Raw genomic sequence first — 20,795 nt, forward strand, 5'->3', positions numbered from 1 at the left:
CTGGGGTCAATATAATTGACTTAATCCATCTGTCTCTCCTTGTTTGTCTCCTCTGTGTTTAGCCCCTTGTGGATAGTAAAGAAATAGGTATCCACTTAATCTACTGCTAGCTCACTCCCTGGCAACTGGCTGTGTTTTTGTTTCTGATGTAACAAGCCAGCCAAGTGATTCTTCAGCCAACAAAATCCAGAATAATTTTATAAGTGAAAACATAAATAATCAGATATATATGTTGCATTAAGATAAGTAAATTAAATTAGCAAGTGAAGTCCCAAGCAAAACAATGGCTTATCTTTTATTAGTTTTTATTAAGACAGGAATCTTAGCTGTCCAAATCTTTACACCAAGTAAGGACTAGTGTTACTATTTATACAGCCTTAGTGAGATTAGTAGCTAATTTAGGCCTAAGATTTTAAGCTAAAAACCAAGAGACATACATCGAACAAGAATACTGTAAAACAAGTAATTAGAAGCTCTTACATGTTTGCCAAATTCCAAATGACAAGAACTAATAATGTAATAACAACTATTATGAAATGAAAACTAATTAGGTGAAATAGACAAACTATTTTGCCAGATGAGTTTTGATTTAATGAGCTAATTAATTCATTATTATCTGCAAAATTAAAATTTTTGCTTCCTCCATCCAGAATTGTGTATGTGTGTTGGTGTATGAGCATGCACATACATAAGCGTAGATGTTTATATATATGCCACAAATAATATGAATAAGGTAATAGAGTGTGTGTATCTGTATATGTGTGTGTGTGTGTGTGTATATATATATATATATATATAGATAGATAGATAGATAGATAGATAGATAGATAGATAGATAGATAGATAGATAGATAGATACATAGATAGATAGATAGAGATATATGTATGTTATATGTGTGCTCCCTTTTGTAAGATTTGCTAGATATGCAGATATGTTCATGAACACACAAGTTTTGTGACATAAGTTTTAGAACTAAGTAAGCCAAATCTGCCCCTAGCTTTAAATTTCCGGTTATAGCAGTTTCACTGAGTTTCCTATCATCTTTGGAAAAAACATGAGTTCTCTTTTCTTCCCGTTCAGGAAACAATAAAAGAAATGACTTACTGATAACATCAACTGTAAAAATTGAAGAAATTCATCATCATCATCATCATTTAAAGTCTGCTTTCCATGCTAGCATGGGTTGGATGATTTGACTGAGGTCTGGTGAACCAGATGGCTGCACCAGGCTCCAATCTGATCTGGCAGAGTTTGTACAGCTGGATGTCTTTCCTAATGCCAACCACTCTGAGAGTGTAGTGGGTGCTTTTATGTGCCACTGACACAAGGGCCAGTCAGGCGGTACTGGCAATGGCCACACTCAAATGGTGCTTTTTATATGCCACCTGCACAGGAGCCAGTCCTGAAATTAACTCTGCTTATTCTAAAAACAATAGTGACAGCAACAGTATCAATGCCAAAAGGTAATTGTGATCAACTTAACATAAAATTCTGTTATTTACCTTGAGAGCATCTCTCATAAGGACTTGTGGTGCATAAAGGCACTCGCTTTTATATCACTGACAGATGAGAATTGTATGCTACAGCCACCAAAACTGCCGGGGTCACGTGATTTCACCCTGCTGTGGGTTCCTCAGAGACAGACATCCAGCAGTGCAATAACAGCTGAATCTCCTGCCAACAACATATAGAATCTCAGTGTCTATGCAGGCACCTGTTTTTCTATTGTTCATAATCTATGTCAATTACAGGTTACTGTTCTTTATTTTATCAACCTCAGAAGGATAAAAGTAAAGTCAAACAGCATAGAATTTGAATTCAGCGCATAGGAGTGTAAGGATGATAATTCATTAAAACTTAATTATTTTTCATGTAACAAACCCATCAAGAAGCTTTTAGATTACAACAACATGAAGTTTTACATAAATAACTGTAAATTATTTCTGTAAATTATTCCTGTATTTAGTTAGCAATATCATCATCATGCCGGTGGCACGTAAAAAGCACCATCCGATCGTGGCCATTGCCAGCCTCCACTGGTTCCTGTGCCGGTGGCACGAAAAAAGCACCCACTACACTCACGGAGTGGTTGGTATTAGGAAGGGCATCCAGCTGTAGAAACACTGCCAGATCAGACTGGAGCCTGGCGAAGCCTCCTGGCTTCCCAGACCTCAGTCGTACTGTCCAACCCATGCTAGCATGGAAAACAGACGTTAAACGATGATGATGATGAACTTTAAATTATTTCTGTAAATCATTCCTGTATTTAGTTAGCAATATGTTTGATGTAAATTCGTGTGTTGAAACAAATACTATGTCTAGGGAGGGTCACTATGCTAATAAAAATGAAAAACACATGCACTGGTTCAGTACCACTTCTTTATTTAACCAACAAATTATCCAATGGTTTGTTTAATATATTGACTGAACAATGAATCAGTTGTTAGTTTTCTAACAACTTATTGATTGTCAGAGTCCTTTTGTTGCTATTCACAAACTTGAAGAGTGAGGATATGTCATTGATGAGGTTGTGAATAACGGCAAAAGGACTGACAGAGAAAACCAAAAACCGATTGATTAATACAATCAACACATTAAACAAACCATTGGATAATTAGTTGGTAAAATAAAGAAGTGGGATTGAACCTGTGTGTGTGTGAGTTTATTTACTTTTTTATTGGCATAACGACCCTCCCTAAACACAAGATGTAAATTTAACACTTTTGGTGCAATATTTCTTTTGAAATACACTATTTTTGTTTCAGTTGATCTTGAAAACAATGAATTTATCAAAATAACCTGGTTGTTATTAAGTTACATTCATACTCCACAAACATCAATATACAACCACAATAGAAGAAACACACATTCAACAAACCTAGAACTACTTGGTTTGGAAACAAACCGCTGAAGCCCGAAACCATCATCATCATCGTTTAACGTCTGTTTTCCATGCTAGCATGGGTTGAACAGTTCAACTGGAGTCTGGGAAGCCAGGAGGCTACACCAGGCTCCAGTCTGATCTGGCAGTGTTTCTACAGCTGGATGCCCTTCCTAACACCAACCACTCCATAAGTGTAGTGGGTGCTTTTTATGTGCCACCAGCACAGGGGCTAGATGAGGCTGGCAATGGCCACAATCGGTTGGTGCTTTTTATGTGCCACCGGCACGGAAGCCATTTACCAAGATGTGTACCAAACATTGGAGCCTGCACTTTTATTTTTAACCAATATTTCAAATGTAACAATAACTGTAGAAATCTTACGTTTTCTAAAAGAATTTCAAAATTCTAGTTACCTTTTCTTTTCAAATTAACAAAACAATGTCCACACGACATGAAAGTAATTAAAAAGAGCTATATTTCATTCGTGAAAAAACTACTTTTTTCCTTATGTATATTTTAAATTTTTGTTTCAAATGTTTTAAAAATAAAAAAAAAACAACATAAGTTTGCTAATATTTAAATTCAAACACATGATAATGTATCAAAGAGAATATTTTTAATTTTAATTTATTCTTTATGTATTTTTAAAAATTTGTTTCATACATGATAATAGTTTCATATGATAATATCTAAAGAATAAATTTTAGTGACTTTCACACTGAAATATTAATTTTCTCCATTGTTTAATCTAAATAACATTTTTCAATTTCCTTTAGCAAGCTTGTGTTAATTATTTAAAAAAAGACTTAAAGTGTAATTTTCAAGCATTCATTTTATTTTTTAGAAATAGCAGAAAATGGTGTATATATAATGTCTGCTATTAGAATCACATATAAAATATAGAAATCAAGTAGGAGTATCTCACAGTCTGGGAAATTATTTAAACTGCAGAATCATTCTCTTAAGTTCACAGGTTCAAAGAGCTACTATTGAAGTGGATAATAAACAAATGATCATTTGGACAGAACGCCACTCTATTACATCAGCCAATAAGGAAGCCTCAGCATAGTCATTTGCTATGCTAGACAGAACAGTCAAATCTCTTTCAAATCACACAACCATTTTCAAGAAAAGACAGACACATCAAAGGTTCACTTGATCGGGGTTGACTGAGCTTAACCCTTTCATTACCATCCCGGCTGAAACCAGCTCTGGCACTGAGTATAAATGTCTTGTTTTCATAAGTTTTGAATTAAAATCTTCCACCAAACCTTAGTCAACAATTTATGTTCCTAACACTAGCTTAATGATAACTAAGTTATTTTACTAAATTCTTTGTTACATTTAAAGTAATTGAAAGAAACACAAAACATCTCAAAATAAATACAGTAACGAAAGGGTTAAACAACAACAACAACTAGTATATTGTCTGTAGCTTTCACATATGTGTCCCTACTTATTCCTGGGCACATGGGTGAACTGTGGCATTATTTTAAATGTACATGAGTAGTTTTCAGATATGTAATAAAATGTCTCTAAAATGATGTTGAAAATTCAGGTGTGCAATAAATTTCTAGAAATGTCTTTTTGTAAAGAACCTTGGGCAAGCATATTCTACTACAACTTCAAGCCAACCAAAGCCTTGTGAGTGGAAGAGTGGATTTGGTAGGCAAAAACTGAAAGAAGCCCATCATATACATGTATGTGTGTGTGTGTGTGCGTATTTATGTGTGTGTCTTTGTGTCTAAGTTTGTCACCCACCATCGCTTGACAACTGATGTTGGTGTCTTTACATCCCCATAACTTAGTGGTTTGGCAAAAGAGATTCATAGAATAAGTACTACGCTTATAAAGAATAAGTCTTGGGGTTGATTTCTTAAACTAAAACCCTTTAAGGCAGTGCTCCAGCATGGACACAGTGAAATAACAAACAAGTAAAAGAATAAAAGAATATATATATATATATATTTATACCAAATGTTTGCCACTGAGGAACCCAAAACAGGGTGAAATCATGCAACCTGGCAGTTCCAGTGTGTGTGTGTGTGTGTGTGTGTGTGTGTGTGTGTGTGTGTGTGTGTGTGTGTGTGTGTGTGGTGTGTGTGTGTGTGTGTGTGTGTGTGTGTGTGTGTGTGTGTGTGCGTGTGTGTGGTGCGACTGTGTTTGTGCGGCAAGAGGCTTACTTCCCAACCACATAATTCCAGGTTCAGACCCACTGCATATAGTACCACCAAAAAAAAAAAAAAGCATGTTGCATGTGGGTTGGTGTTAGGAAGGATATCTGGCTGTAGAAACCATTACAAACTAGACAGTGGAACATGATGCAGACCTCGGCCCTGTCAGATCCTGTCAAGCCAGCCAACATGTCAGCATAGAACATGGATGTTAAATGGGGATCACACACACACACACACACACACACACACACATACAAACAAACAAACATACACAGACACACAGTGCTGGTGCTATGTGAAAAGTACCAAGTCCACTCTGTAAAGTGGTTGGTATTAGGAAGGGCATCCAGCTGTAAAAACCATGCCAGAACGGTGGGGTTGATGCAGTTCTCCAGCTTGTCACCTCCTGTCAAACTGGCCTACCAATGCCAGCATGGAAAATGGACATTAAATGATGATGGTCAAATACATATACACACACATATATATATATATAACGTAATACATAAATGCAAGTGATGGTGAACACAAAAAGTAATCAGTACAGGAATGCGTGTGCGGTAAGTAGCTTGCTTACCAACCACATGGTTCCGGGTTCAGTCCCATTGCATGGCACCTTGGGCAAGTGTTTTCTACTATAGCCTCAGGGCGACCAAAGCATTGTGAGTGGATTTGGTAGACGGAAACTGAAAGAAGCCCATTGTATATATATATGTGTGTGCATAAGTTCATGTGTCTGTGTTTGCCCCCCAACATCGCTTGACAACCGATGCTGGTGTGTTTACGTCCACGTAACTTAGCAGTTTGGCAAAAGAGACCGATAGAATAAGTACTAGGCTTCCAAAGAATAAGTCCTGGGGTCGATTTGCTCGACTAAAGGTGGTGCTCCAGCATGGCCACAGTCAAATGACCGAAATGAGCAAATGAGAGTAATGAGTAATACTAGAGGGTAAAGTATATAAAATTCTTCATTAATTAAATATCGGTTAGTCCCCATATAACTGGTGGGGTAGGGGCAATATACTCATGGTACCACCAAGAGAGCCAAGATTTTGGATGGGGTAACAACAAGAATTTGAATAAAGAACTACAGTCATAACACGCACGCACGTACACACGTACACACACTAAGTTGCTCAGTATTTCATTATTTACATCATCTGGTTTCCTTCCCTTAAAACTATGTCAAGTTGTCTGACATTTAGTTATATCATGCTACAAAGATCATTTCCCGTTTATCTCAACACTACAACTTCAGTCACACTGCAACTAAAATCTTTTTATGAATGACCAGTCATTTTCTAGCCATTAACTTATTCTTCTTCTTATTATTATAATTATTATTAGAAGTTTTGGGTGTTTTTCACCCTCCCCCTTCAAAACCATAAGAGTATTTATTATCACTTGGTTGAAACTTTGAAAAACGTTTTACATAAAGAATAAGTCCTTCATTCTTCTTATTATTATGATTATTATTATTATTATTATTATTAATTTCTTCATTTTTACACAGTGATGACCTTGTTAACACTGGCTCATTTAAATGACTCCCTGTCAAGTTATGTATCTCCAGATAGACAGTACTTTCCTCAGTTCTTTCCACAGGGGTTAAGACAATTACATCGGCTTAACCCCTTCCCTGCAAATTTCAGGCCTTGTGCCTTTAGTAGAAAGGATTATTAAAGGCAGGGAGCTGGCAGAATCGTTAGCACACCAGGTGAAATGCTTAGCGGTGTTTCGCCCATCACTACATTCTGAGTTCGAATTCCACCAAGGTCGACTTTGCCTTATCCTTTTAGGGTCAGTAAATTAAGTACCACTGAAACACTGGGGTCGATGTAATTAACTAGTCTCCTCCCCCCCAAATTTCAGGCATTGTGCCTATAGTAGAAAGTATTATTATTATTACTATTTTTTCCTCTTTCTTCAAATTTTCTTCCTTTTCTCGCTGAGTGTTTTCGGTACACCTAGGGCAGAGAAGCTCATTGTATGCATTCCCAGATTACACACACAAATTCACAGATAAAATATGTATTTAAAAATTAATAAATAAATAAATTCTTGAATAGATGTTGTTTTCGCACTGATAATGTTCTTCTCAGTATATGAGCCGTTCCACTTAACACGACTTTTGCACTTCCTTTAGGGATGGTAAGCCTGGTATCATTTTCAAATAGGTTTCAGGACCTTTTTTTATCATTCCTAGAGCTCCTACAATCATTGGTACCGTAGCCGCCTTGAGATGCCACATTTTTTCAATTTCTATTAGCAAGTCTTTATATTTACTGATCTTGTCAAATTCTTTGGCCGCTATTATTATTATTATTATTATTATTATTATTCATGTCTTCATTTGCACAGTGATGATCATGTTAACACTGGCTCATTTAAATGACTCCCTGTCAAGTTATGTATCCTCAGATAGACAGTGCTTTCCACAGGGTTTAAGTCGATGCAGTCAATTTAACCCCTTCCATGCCCCAAATTTCAGACCTTGTGCCAACTGCCTTGCGTGCCGGTGGCACGTAAAAGGCACCATTCGAACGTGATCATTACCAGCATCACCTTACTGGCACCTGTGCCGGTGGCATGTGTAAAAAGATTCAAGCGAGGTTGTTGCCAGTACCACCTGACTGGCCCCCGTGCCGGTGGCACATAAAAAGCACCCACTATACTCTCAGAGTGGTTGGCATTAGGAAGGGCATCCAACTGTAGAAACTCTGCCAGATCAAGATTGGAGCCTGGTGCGGCCGTCTGGTTCGCCAGCCCTCAGTCAAAATCGTCCAACCCATGCCAGCATGGAAAGCAGACGTTAAACGATGATGATGATGATTATTATTATTATTATTATTATTATTACTATTTGGCAGAATTCTTTGAGTATTGGAGAAAGTACTTAATATACTTAAAACTATTCAACCAGGAATCTTAACATTTTGAATACAAAACCTGCAAGTGGAAGCTTTGCTTTTATCTTTCTAAATCAATAAAATAAAGTATAACTCAGATACTGGGGCCAATGGTATCAACCAACCATTCCCCTTAAATCAGATACCATTATAATTATTCTTCTGGTTCATGGTTTTCTTCTTTTTTATATTTTCTCGCTGTTTTATGTCTAATTTTTAATGTTAAAGATGAAAAGATTTCGTTCATTTGGTCAATAACATCTTGTAGCAGTGACTCGAATAAATTTTCTTTTCATTTTATAGTTGAATGTCAATACTTCCATTAACGATGTATTTATGAAATTAAAATATTAAGTAGGTTTCTCAGACAAAGAGACGTACAGACAGACAAGAAAGCAAGTAGAGTTGTGAACCTTGCCCGTTGGTGTTAGAACAACAAAAATAACTGAAGTGGAAGTAACAGTTGAAACTATGACTAAATGGTAAAAAGTCAATAGTTCGGCACCGCCCTCCTTGTCATCATCTTTCTCTAGAAAGATCTAATTTTTTTCTCTGTACAGAAAACTGTTCAGTTTTAGACTCAAGATAATTAAGAAAAATAATTAATGAGTTCACTAATAACTGTCTAAAATTTTGGTACAAGGCCAGCAATTTAAGGTAGGAGGGTGGGTTTAGTTGCTACCTAGCTCAAATACCAGGAAACCCCAAAATGGCAGAAATTCAAAAGATAGTGCTCATGGGAACTGCTCATATCCTACATAAAATACTATGTTATCTCAAGTTTTAAAACAAACACAATTTTCTTATGGTTTCTTAAACATTCTCTAGAACAATACTATGTGCAAAACCAAATATATGGCACCCTAGGCATAACACCAACATGAACTTCTAACATGTTGTCTCTTGAGGTCTCTGGGTGAGACTTGGAGCCAATTTGTACAAATGTAAAGCAAAAGTCAAACATAAAATGATAATAATAATAATAATAATAATAATAATAGTGGTTTCAGATTTTGCCACAGGGGCAGCAGTTTTGGGGGATGGAATGAGTTGATTACATCAACCCCAATCTTCAACTGGTACTTAATTTATCAACCTTGAAAGAATAAAACGCTAAGTTGAACTCGGTAGAATTTGAATTCAGAATGTAAAAGCAGACGAAATACTGCAAAGCATTTCACCTGGCATGCTAATGATTCTTCCAGCTCACCTCCTTAATAATGATGATAATAATTCTTTCTACTGGAAGCACAAGGCCTCAAATTTGGGGGAAGACATTAAGTCAATTACAACGACCCCAGTGCATAACTGATACTTAATCAACCTTGAAAGGATGAAAGGCAAAGTTGACCTCGGAGGAATTTGAACTCAGAACGTAAGGATGGACGAAATGCCATTAAGCATTTTGTCCAGCGTGCTAACAATTCTGCCAGTTTGCTGCCTTAATAATAATAATAATAATAATAATAATAATATTATTATTATTATTACTACAAAATGAAATCCCATGATAAGCAGTACAGGCACCATCCGGAGGATGTAGTAAATGGCGAGGGTGTCACTATCCTTTTGAACTTCCCAATACAAACAGACAGAAAAATTGTCTCTAATTGACCAGACATTGTGATCAAGGACTACAACAGAGGAACTTGTCTGTTAATAGATATGTCTGTCCCACAAGATCAAAATGTCTCAAGAAAGGAATACATAAGGCTTTCTCATTATAAAGATCTGCAAATTGAAATCATAAAAATATGGCAGCTAAGTACTACGATAATACCAGTAGTAATTGGTGCGTTGGGAATGATAAAGAAGTGAGCTGAGAAGTATATTAAGCAACCCCCTTGTAACTCCAATCTCTGTGAACTACAAGAGATAGCCTTGATGGGTACAGCCCATATACTATGGAAAGCACTCTCCATTTAAAATGGAATAAACGCAGTGATAATTTTAACATGCATGGCAAAACAAAAGTGCTCTTGCTATTCTTGGTCTCCAGAGGATGCCCGGTACTAAGGCAGCTGAAATAAAGTTATTATGAAAAGAAACCATAAATAATGATAATAATAACAACAATAATAATAATAATAATAATAATGATAATAATAATAATAATAATAATAATGATAATAATAATAATAATAATAATAATAATAATAATGGTTTCAAATTTTTCACAAGGCAAGCAGTTTTTGAAGTGGGGAGGGTGAAGTCAATCACTTCAATCCCCAGTTCTTGACCGGTACTTATTTAATCAACCCTGAAACAGAGTGTTTGGGGTAAATTTAATAATTGTTTGCTCCCTCTTTCCTAGAATAGCTTGATATACTTGTGAACGGTCAACAGGATTAGAGAGCATAATGACTAAAGCTGTAGTCAAGAAAATGTTAGCTAACATGGAAGCCTGGAAGCCATCTGAATATTAGGAAAAAAGCTACCTTTGTCGTGATGCTTCATGCCAGGTATCAAAATGAGGACACCATGACACCATGCTTAATGCTTTGTGAACACTGTAAAAGCTGGAAGATATGAGATGGACGGCTAGCTACAAAAGACTATGATGCAGGAAAGTTCTGACTGTATCTGCATGCCAGCGAGCTGGCAGAATCGTTAGCACGCCGGGCGAAATGCTTAGCTATGTTCTGAGTTCAAATTCCGCCGAGGTCGACTTTGCCTTTCATCCTTTCAGGGTCGATAAATTAAGTACCAGTTACACTCTGGGGTCGATATAATCAACTTAATCCGTGTGTCTGTCCTTGTTTGTCCCCTTTGTGTTTAGCCCCTTGTGGGTAGTAAAGAAATAGGTATTTCATCTGCCGTTACGTTCTGAGTTCAAATTCCGCTGAGGTCGACTTTGCCTTTCATCCTTTCAGGGTCGATAAATTAAGTACCAGTTACGCACTGGGGTCGATATAATTGACTTAATCCGTGTGTCTGTCCTTGTTTGTCCCCTCTGTGTTTAGCCCCTTGTGGGTAGTAAAGAAATAGGTATCTGCATGCCAGAATTCATGCCACACTTTGAACAGAGCCTTAGACTTGATTCACACAGTTATGTGAAGCTGCTGGAGACTGTGGTTAAACCCTGGCAGGAGAGAGTTGCTGCTAGAAGGCCATATGTGTGACCGTAGGATTCCTCTCCCTGAAATACCTCTAGAAAGAGTCAGAAGTGGTTGTCAGAGAATTTCTACAACTTCACCAGCCCCATCTTCTGGCCCCCTAATTCCCCTGATTGTAATCCTATAGATTGTAATCCTATGTGTAGGGTGTAATTGAGAAAGATATCATCTGCTTTGCCTGCAACAGCAATGCTGAGCTGGTGGCCAAGATCAAGGTGTTCAGGGACCTTCTCAGGGACACAGTGAAGAATGTATATGACAAGTCCAGAGCCTTCTTGAGGCCCTGGTGAAAGCTGAGGGAAGCTACTCTGAGTAAACCGCTATCTCCAAGCCATAATCTACTTGATATTTTTTTATTTAAAAATAATTTTATCTGGATAAACTGTCAAGTTTAGCCTGAACACTGTGTGTGTGTGGGGGGGTACATTTCTCTAGACATCACATGATGGTTGCAAATGAGCATCCTTGTAATACAAAAGAAGTTGTTCTTTTCCGGTCTTCTGTAACAATGTCTCGCCATGGAAAAAATATTACATTACTTGAAAACAGGTGAGGGTTGGCAACAGGAAGGGCATTCAGCCAAAGAAAATTTGCTTCAACAAATTCCATCTGACTCCAGTAAGCATGGAAAAATAGACATTAAACAATGCTGATGTCTAGAACTTGGACCAAATGATATAAGAGAGCAAAGTATATGTTAAAACCTGGGGAAAAAAATACAAAGAGGATTTGGGAAATTTTACATAAATTCATTTATAGAATCAAGGCGGGTATATACCTTTTCATCTTTTACATCAAAGGGCTCATCTTTTCCACTGAACTTGTTGACTGTCTGTGCAACTCCGATCACTTCACCATCTCGGTCTTTAATCGGCATGCTGAGAATGCTGTGTGTCTTGTAGCCAGTTTTTTGATCAATCTCGTAATTAAAGCGAGGATCCTGGAAGTAATGGAAAGCAAGACAAATAAATAAAAGTTGCAATTCTTCAAAATCTATGTAGTTCTTCAAATTTTTTGAGAAGAAAACCAATTAAAATATGCAGTGTTACAAACATTGAAAGAATTTATAATTAAAAAAACATTCTTAGCTAACTACAGGTCACAAAACAAACAAAATAAAGTTGAAGCCAACAAAATAGACTTGAGCCATTTATAAAATGTCACAAACAAATATAAAATTGGTTTATTTCATGCTATCTTCTTTTCTCAGTCAGAAATTTGTCATTATTTCAATCACCAGTTACTTGCTTAAGGATGAAACTATGAACTTAATTATAGTTTTCTAGTAAAGTATTTTGATATTAACTGCATGTGTTGCTGTATAAAGTACAGCATATGATCTTCCCAAAAGTGGATAAAAGATAAATGTTGCCCTTTTCAAGCCTAGCTAGGCTCATGGGCCTGGTTTTCTGGTTTCTGTGGCGTATGTATTCCTCCCCAGCTGGACGGTATGCCAGTCCTTCACAGCGTTACTCAAGAAACAGGAAGAGAGAGTGAGAGAAAGTTGTGGCGAAAGAGTACAACAGGGGTCACCACCCCGCTTGCCAGAGCCTCGTGGAGCTTTTAGGTGTTTTCACTCAATAAGCACACACAATGCCTGGTTTGGGTATCGAAACGGCGATCCTGTGACCGCGAGTCCGCTGCCCTAACCACTGGGCCATTGCGCCTCCCCTAAAAGTAGAACCCAAGAAAAATTCACTATTTTGCTGGGGTTTTTTTTTTTATTCCATTAACAATTTGGAAGGCGCTGTCCCTATAAAGTTAAATAGAAAAGGTAAGTAGACGAATTAAGTAGAAAAATGCAAAATTCACAACAACAATAAAAATCCTTTCTACTATAAGCACAAGGCCTGAAATAATTTTGGCAGAAGGAGCAAGCCAATTGCATCACCTGCAGGGATCAATTGCATCAATTAGTCCTTATAGACCTTCAGTGGAATTTGAATTCAGACAAGGACTGAGATGCCTGGCATCTTGCCACACTCAAAAATACCCATACTCTGTAGCAGAAGTATTAAGAGCAATCCTTTGGGTGGTGTAAAGCCCTCATGGTGATTCCACATAAAAGAGCTCAACTGGTGCCACATAAAAGCACCCATGCAGCAACATGTAAAAGCACCCAGCGACTGTAAAGTAGTTGGTACTAGGAAGGGCATTCAGGCATAGAAAGCATACCAAATCAGATGGAGTCTGGTGCAGCTTTCCAGCTTGTCATCTATGGTCAAACCATCCAACCCATCATAACATGGACAATGGATGTTAAATGATGATGATGATGAATGTAGTGAGAGAAGAATATAAGCACAGGCATAGCTGTAAGTAGGGAGATGTTTGCTGCCCAACTACATGTTTCTGGGTTCAGTCCCACAGCATAGTACCTTGGGCAAGTATGTTATACTATAGCCTTGGGATAACAAAAGCCTTGTGAGTGGATATGGCAAAAGGAAACTGAAATAAGCCTGTCATGTGTGCATGTGCACGGCCCCCACACACCACTTGACAATCAAAGTTGGTTCGTTTATGTTTCTGTAACTTAGCAGTTAAGCAAAAAGGATTGATAAAATAAGTTCCAGACTTCCCCCAAAAAAAAAGAAAGAAAAGAAGTACTAAAGTCATTTCATTTAACTAAAATTTCCTCAAGATGGTGCCCCAGCAGGCCCACATTCTAATGACTGAAGCAAGAAAAAGATAAATGCCATGAAGCATTTTATCCAGCATTTTAATGATTCTGCCAACATGATGGTAATAATTCTTTTGAATTTTTGGCCAGCAGCTTTGAGGGGAGCAGACAATTTGATAACATCAACCCCAATTTTTTACTTTTATTGTATGATCCTGAGGTTGAGAGTTCAATTCCCAGATCAGGCTGCGTGTTGTGTTCTTGAGCAAGACACTTTATTTCACATTGCATCAGTTCACTCAGCTGTAGAAATAAGTTGCAACATCACTGGTTCCAAGTTGTATTGGCCCCTTTGCCCTTCCCTTGGACAATATCTATGGCATGGAGAGAGGAAGCTGGTATGCATGAGCGACTGCCGGTCTTCCATAAACAACCTTGCTGGACTTGCACCTAAGAACGGAATTTTCTAGGTGCAATCCCATAGTCATAATAATTCTTTTGAATTTTTGGCCAGCAGCTTTGAGGGGAGCAGACAAATTGATAGCATCAACCCCAATTTTTGACTTTTATTGTATTTTATAACCCCAAAGAAGATAAAAGGCAAAGTGGACCACATCAGAAATTGAACTCAGAATGTAAAGAAACAGAAATGGTTTCTGATTTAGGTTTGAGACCAGCAATTTTTATTAGAAGAGAGGTTAGTCAATTACATCAACCCCAGTACTTGACTGATGCTTTATCAACCCCAAAAGGATAAAAAGCAAACTTGACCTGGGTAGGATTTGAACTCAGAAATATAAAGAAGCAGAAAGAATGCTGAAATACATTTCCCCGAGTGCTCTCACGACATTTTAAAGATCCAAACACAAAGCATAATTTATAACAAAAATCAATATATTGTATTTTTCAAGGCAAAGTATAATTTAGTTTGACATGACCATTTTTTTAGGGGCCCTATATGACACTGGCACTTCGTTATTTTGTTATTGGCATCAAGATTAAATACTAAAAATTTGATTGATCTGTCTTAATGGCACTAAGATTAAAATCAATATGGCTATTACCATGACTCTCATTATCATCATCATCATCATAGTCATAATCATCATTGTTATTAATCAGTATCTTAAAGTCTTTCATTTAATCAGAGATTACAACTTGACAATATCTAACATTTGTCAAAGGTGTGGAAGTGGTTGTGAGGTAAGAAGTTCGCTTCCCAACCACATGGCTCCAAGTTCAGTCCGGCTGTGTGGCACCTTGGGTAAGTGTCTTCAACCCGAAGCCGTGTGAGTGATTTGGTAGACGAAAACTGAAAGAAGCCCACTCTATATATATATATATATATATATATATATATTTCTTTATTGCCCACAAGGGATAAACACAGAGGGGACAGACAAAGGGATTAAGTCGATTACATCGACCCCAGTGCGTAACTGGTACTTTATTTATCGACCCCGAAAGGATGAAAGGCAAAGTCAACCTCGGCGGAATTTGAACTCAGAACATAGCGGCAGACGAAATACTGCTAAGCATTTCGCCCGGCGTGCTAACGTTTCTGCCAGCTAAACGCCTTATATATATATATACACATGTGTGTGTGTCCCCTATCACCACTTATTGGCATGTTTTCATAGCCATAACTTAGCAGTTTGGCATACGAGACAAATAAATTTCCAGGCTTAATCAAAGTAAGTACTGGGATTGATTTCTTCAACTAAAATTCTTCAAGCAGTGCCCTGGCATGGCCGTAGTCTAATGACTGAAACAAGTAAAAGATAAAAGATTTAAAAGTAATAATAAAAACAATAATAATAATAACCCTTTCTACTAAAGGCACAAGGCCTGAAATTTGGGGGGGGAAGGGGACTAGTTGATTACATCAACCCCAGTGTTTCACTGGTACTTATTTCATTTACCTTGAAAGGATGAAAAGCAAAGTTGACCTTGGCAGAATTTGAACTCGGAACATAGCGATGGATGAAATACTGCTAAGTATTTTGTCCAGCGTGCTAACAATTCTGCCAGCTTGCTGATAATAATCATCTTTTCTACTATAGGCACAAGGCCTGAAATTGTTTATTTTTGGGTGGGAGCTAGTTGATTACATCGACCCCAGTGCGTAACTGGTACTTATTTAATTGGCCCCGAAAGGATGAAAGGTAAAGTCGACCTCAGTGGAATTTGAGCTCAGAATGAAAAGCTAGACAATGTGTCACTAAGCATTTTGGCTGGCATGCTAAAGATTCTGCCAGCTAATAATAATAATAATAATAATAATAATAATAATAATGAAAAAATGAAAAGCAAAAGGAAATTGTCCTGAAGGATTCTAAGAACGGTAAACCTTTTAGGCGCAACAAGAAAGGCCAAATACATAAAGCTGCTTGGCCAGGTGTGGTTGTGTGGTAAAGAAGTTTACTTCACAACCACATGGTTTCAGGTTCAATTCCACTGTACTGCACCTTGAGCAAGTGTTTTCTACAATAGGTGTAGGAGTGGCTGTATGGTAAGTAGCTTGCTTACGAACCACATGGTTCCGGGTTCAGTCCCACGGTGTGGCACCTTGGACAAGCGTCTTCTACTATAGTCTCGGGCCGACCAAAGCCTTGTGAGTGGATTTGGTAGATGGAAAAGTAAAGAAGCCCATCCTGTACAAACAGAGTGTTTGGGATATATTTAGCCCTTAAAAGAAGCCCATCGTGTATATGTGTATATGTATATGTATGTATGTGTCTGTGTGTGTGTGTGTGTGTGTGTGTATGTTTGTGTGTCTACGTCCTTGTAACTTTGCAGTTTGGCAAAAGAGACTGATAGAATAAGTACTAGGCTTACAAAGAATAAGTCCTAGGGTCGATTTGCTCGACTAAAGGTGGTGCTCCAGTATGGCCACGGTCAAATGACTGAAACAAGTAAAACAGTGATAGTCTCAGGCCTACCAAAACCTTGCGGGTGAATTTGGTGACCACAAACTGTAAAAAGCTTGTCATATCAATATCATTATCATCATTGGCATCATCATCATCATCATTTAATGTCCATCTTCCATACTGGCATGTGTTGGACAATTTGATAGGATCCAGTGAGCCACAGGGCTGTATCAAACTCCATTGTCAGATTCAGAATGGTTTCCAAGGCTAGATGCCTTTCCTAGTACCAACCACTTTACAGGTTATACAGGGAGCTTTTCTTCATGCCATTAGCCCTAGTTAGGTTGCCAAGTAACTTGCAAGACGTGCATGTGCACGCGTGCGGTGTGTGTGTTCATACGTATGTACATATGTATGTGTATGGTTTGTGGCTCTTTGTCGTAACTTGGCATGCTGGAAGAAAACGAGTATCATTGTCATATATTAGGTGTCTTATTTTCCATTTTCCATGGAAACATGTCCAGTTATTTTCTGACTATTTCTAAACAGGAGACATTCAGCATTACTTCATTTCAGGAATATATATATATTTATATATATATATACTTTATTTAAAGCAGCAGAAAATTCAACAAAACCTGTTACTCTGAGTTTCCCGTTGCCGTTCATCAGCAAAAACTGTCCGATGAATGGCAACGGGAAACTCAGAGTAACAGGTTTTGTTGAATTTTCTGCTGCTTTAAATAAAGCATATTACTCTACCACTGGTATTTGAGAACTCTTTTTTCCACCTTGTTTCACATTTATGTGTTTACTCCGGTATATATATATATATATATATATATATATATATATATATATATGTAAAAAATGAAGTTTGAAAATGCTGCTATATTAGACAAATTTTTAATTTTTATATATACATTATTTATTTAACATGTTTCGGTTCTTGAAATGACGAACCTTATCAAAAAAAATTATATATAAAAAAGATAGTTCATGCTATCAAATATAAAAAATTCATATATATATATATATATATATATATACCAAACTATCTAAAAAATGTCAAAAGAATTGATCGGCTGTTGCTATATAAATTATTACGCATCTCTGAAGAAGCAAGGATGAGGAACAAAAAACTGAGAATACTCATTACACACGTGCATAGGATAGATAAATGCTTCTTTTTTTTCTTTTTCTTTTTTTTTTTTTGGTAGTCAGATATTTGGGAATATTTTTTGACATGATAGAAACTTCTGACACCAAACCAGTCCATCACATAATTTTTTTTCTGTGCAATTATCATAGAACTAATGTCAAAATTTTCATTCCAAATGATTAAGGAATGTGCCGTTACAATGCCATCCTTTATATTTTTGGTTCAGCTAAATAACTACTTTGGAATCAAAAGGACTTTTATACAAACTTCTTTTTGACTAGTCACATGTTTGCTTCTCGTAAAGAGAGGAAAAATATATACATTGTTAATTGCATTAAGTGGTATATTATTGGTTCTTAGCAACATCAATAATATCTCAATAAATGTTTGCTTATAGGATTTGAACGAAAAAAAACGTGACAAAAGTACATACGAGGTTGCATCTGGCACTCTACCATCTCTGCTGTTGCTACCACTATCACTGCCATTATCCGTTTCTTTACTACCCACAAGGGGCTAAACATAGAGAGGACAAACGGATTAAATCGATTATATCAACCCCAGTGCGTAACTGGTACTTAATTTATTGACCCCAAAAGGATGAAAGGCAAAGTCGACCTTGGCGGAATTTGAACTCAGGACGTAATGACAGGCGAAATACCACTAAGCATAGTGGGGACAAACAAGGACGGACAAAGGGATTAAGTCGATTACATTGACCCCAGTGCATAACTGGTACTTAATTTGTTGACCCCGAAAGGATGAAAGGCAAAGTCGACCTTGGCGGAATTTGAACTCAGAACGTAGCGGTAGACAAAATACTGCTAAGCATTTCGTCCGGCATGCTAATGTTTCTGCCAGTTTGCCACCTTACCTTTTCTCATCTAAATCTCTGCTTGCTTCATGCCTTCAGAGGTATGAAAAATTACAAACCTCTTACTTGAAAAACAGGTAAGGGTTAGCAACAGAAAGGGCATCCAGCTGTAAAAAAAACAATGCCTTCAAAATAGAGAGCTGTTACCTCTGCTGCAGTGAGACCATTCTCTCAATGGACGAAGAGAAGTTTGTTTAATGCTTGTGTACGATGTACAATGTACAAAGTGCAATATTGCATGGTAACAAAACAAAGGCAGAGGATGTACAGGATTTGTCAAGGTTTGAATGAAATGAGATGAGCAATATCCGAGTATGAAATGAGAATGTGTACAAACAGAGCACATCTCTACAGAGTAAAAGACTGGTTGTGATGATAGTGGTTGTTGTGATGGTGGAATGCTAGACTAGATGCTGTTTAGCATGTAGTTTTCGTGTGGTAAGTAGCTTGCTAACCAACCACATGGTTCCAGATTCAGACCCACTACATGGCTCCTACCGGCTTGTAGCTTGCTAACCAACCACATGGTTCCAGATTCAGTCCCACTACATGGCTCCTACCGGCTTGTAGCTTGCTAACCAACCACATGGTTCCAGATTCAGTCCCACTACATGGCTCCTACCGGCTTGTTGTAGCTTGCTAACCAACCACATGGTTCCAGATTCAGTCCCACTACATGGCTCCTACCGGCTTGTAGCTTGCTAACCAACCACATGGTCCAGATTCAGTCCCACTACATGGCTCTACCGGCTTGTAGCTTGCTAACCAACCACATGGTTCCAGATTCAGTCCCACTACATGGCTCCTACGGCTTGTAGCTTGCTAACCAACCACATGGTTCCAGATTCAGTCCCACTACTGGCTCCTACCGGCTTGTAGCTTGCTACCAACCACATGGTTCCAGATTCAGTCCCACTACTGGCTCCTACCGGCTTGTAGCTTGCTAACCAACCACATGGTTCCAGATTCAGTCCCACTACATGGCTCCTACCGGTTTGTAGCTTGCTAACCAACCACATGGTTCCAGATTCAGTCCACTACATGGCTCCTACCGGCTTGTAGCTTGCTAACCAACCACATGGTTCCAGATTCAGTCCCACTACATGGCTCCTACCGGCTTGTAGCTTGCTAACCAACCCATGGTTCCAGATTCAGTCCCACTACATGGCTCCTACCGGCTTGTAGCTTGCTAACCAACCACATGGTTCAGATTCAGTCCCACTACATGGCTCCTACCGGCTTGTAGCTTGCTAACCAACCACATGGTTCCAGATTCAGTCCCACTACATGGCTCCTACCGGCTTGTAGCTTGCTAACCAACCACATGGTTCCAGATTCAGTCCCACTACATGGCTCCTACCGGCTTGTAGCTTGCTAACCAACCACATGGTTCCAGATTCAGTCCCACTACATGGCTCCTACCGGCTTGTAGCTTGCTAACCAACCACATGGTTCCAGATTCAGTCCCACTACATGGCTCCTACCAGCTTCACAACATACCTAATCAAGGGACATAACTCCTAACCAAATCCCCTGGCCCGTTTTTTTGTTTCACCACTTTTTTCGCAACAGCCGCCATATTCCCTTCCATATCGGCTACCTCTGAGTGTAATTATGTAATTGGATTGTTACCTAACACTCAAATGTATTTTTGCATGAAACCAATTGGTAAGACCAACCATGAGGGACACTTAATACTATAAAATTCAGTTAATCATCATCATCATCATCACTTAATGTCTGCTTTCCATGCTAGCATAGGTTGGACGGTTCAACTGGGGACTGGTTCAACTGGCACCAGGCCCAGTCTGATCTGGTAGTGTTTCTACAGTTGGATGCCCTTCCTAATGCCAACCACTCCGTGAGTGTAGTGGGTGCTTTTTACGTGTCACTGGCACATGTGTCACTGGCACATGTGCCAGATGAGGCTGGCAAACGGCCACGATCAGATGGTGCTTTTTACATGCCACCGGCACGAAGATATATATATATATATAAGAGACAGGATCTCCATAAAGTAATTAATTGTCAGTTTAATGTGAATTATTTAGTATAGCAATTTTTAGTACAATATTAATAATAATGTCATTTTAATGTGCATTCTTTAATGTATATTATTTAGTATAGAAATTTTTAGTACAATATTAATAATAATGTCGTTTTAATGTGCATTCTTTAA

At 38.0% G+C, this 20,795-nt stretch overlaps 1 protein-coding gene across 3 annotated transcripts in view; it reads right to left on the reverse strand.

The window, feature by feature from the left end:
* LOC115209104 (dual 3',5'-cyclic-AMP and -GMP phosphodiesterase 11) overlaps nt 1-20,795 on the reverse strand; it is a 296,047-nt gene that overhangs the window by 182,052 nt on the left and 93,200 nt on the right. For all 3 annotated transcript variants that reach the window (XM_036500862.1, XM_029777231.2, XM_036500863.1), the window contains one exon: nt 11,866-12,027. In XM_036500862.1, coding sequence (XP_036356755.1) covers nt 11,866-12,027 — 162 coding nt within the window. The remainder of the gene's footprint in view (nt 1-11,865; nt 12,028-20,795) is intronic.

The sequence above is a fragment of the Octopus sinensis genome, linkage group LG3 (genome assembly GCF_006345805.1).
Source record: "Octopus sinensis linkage group LG3, ASM634580v1, whole genome shotgun sequence".
NCBI classification, from domain to species: Eukaryota; Metazoa; Mollusca; class Cephalopoda; order Octopoda; family Octopodidae; genus Octopus; species Octopus sinensis.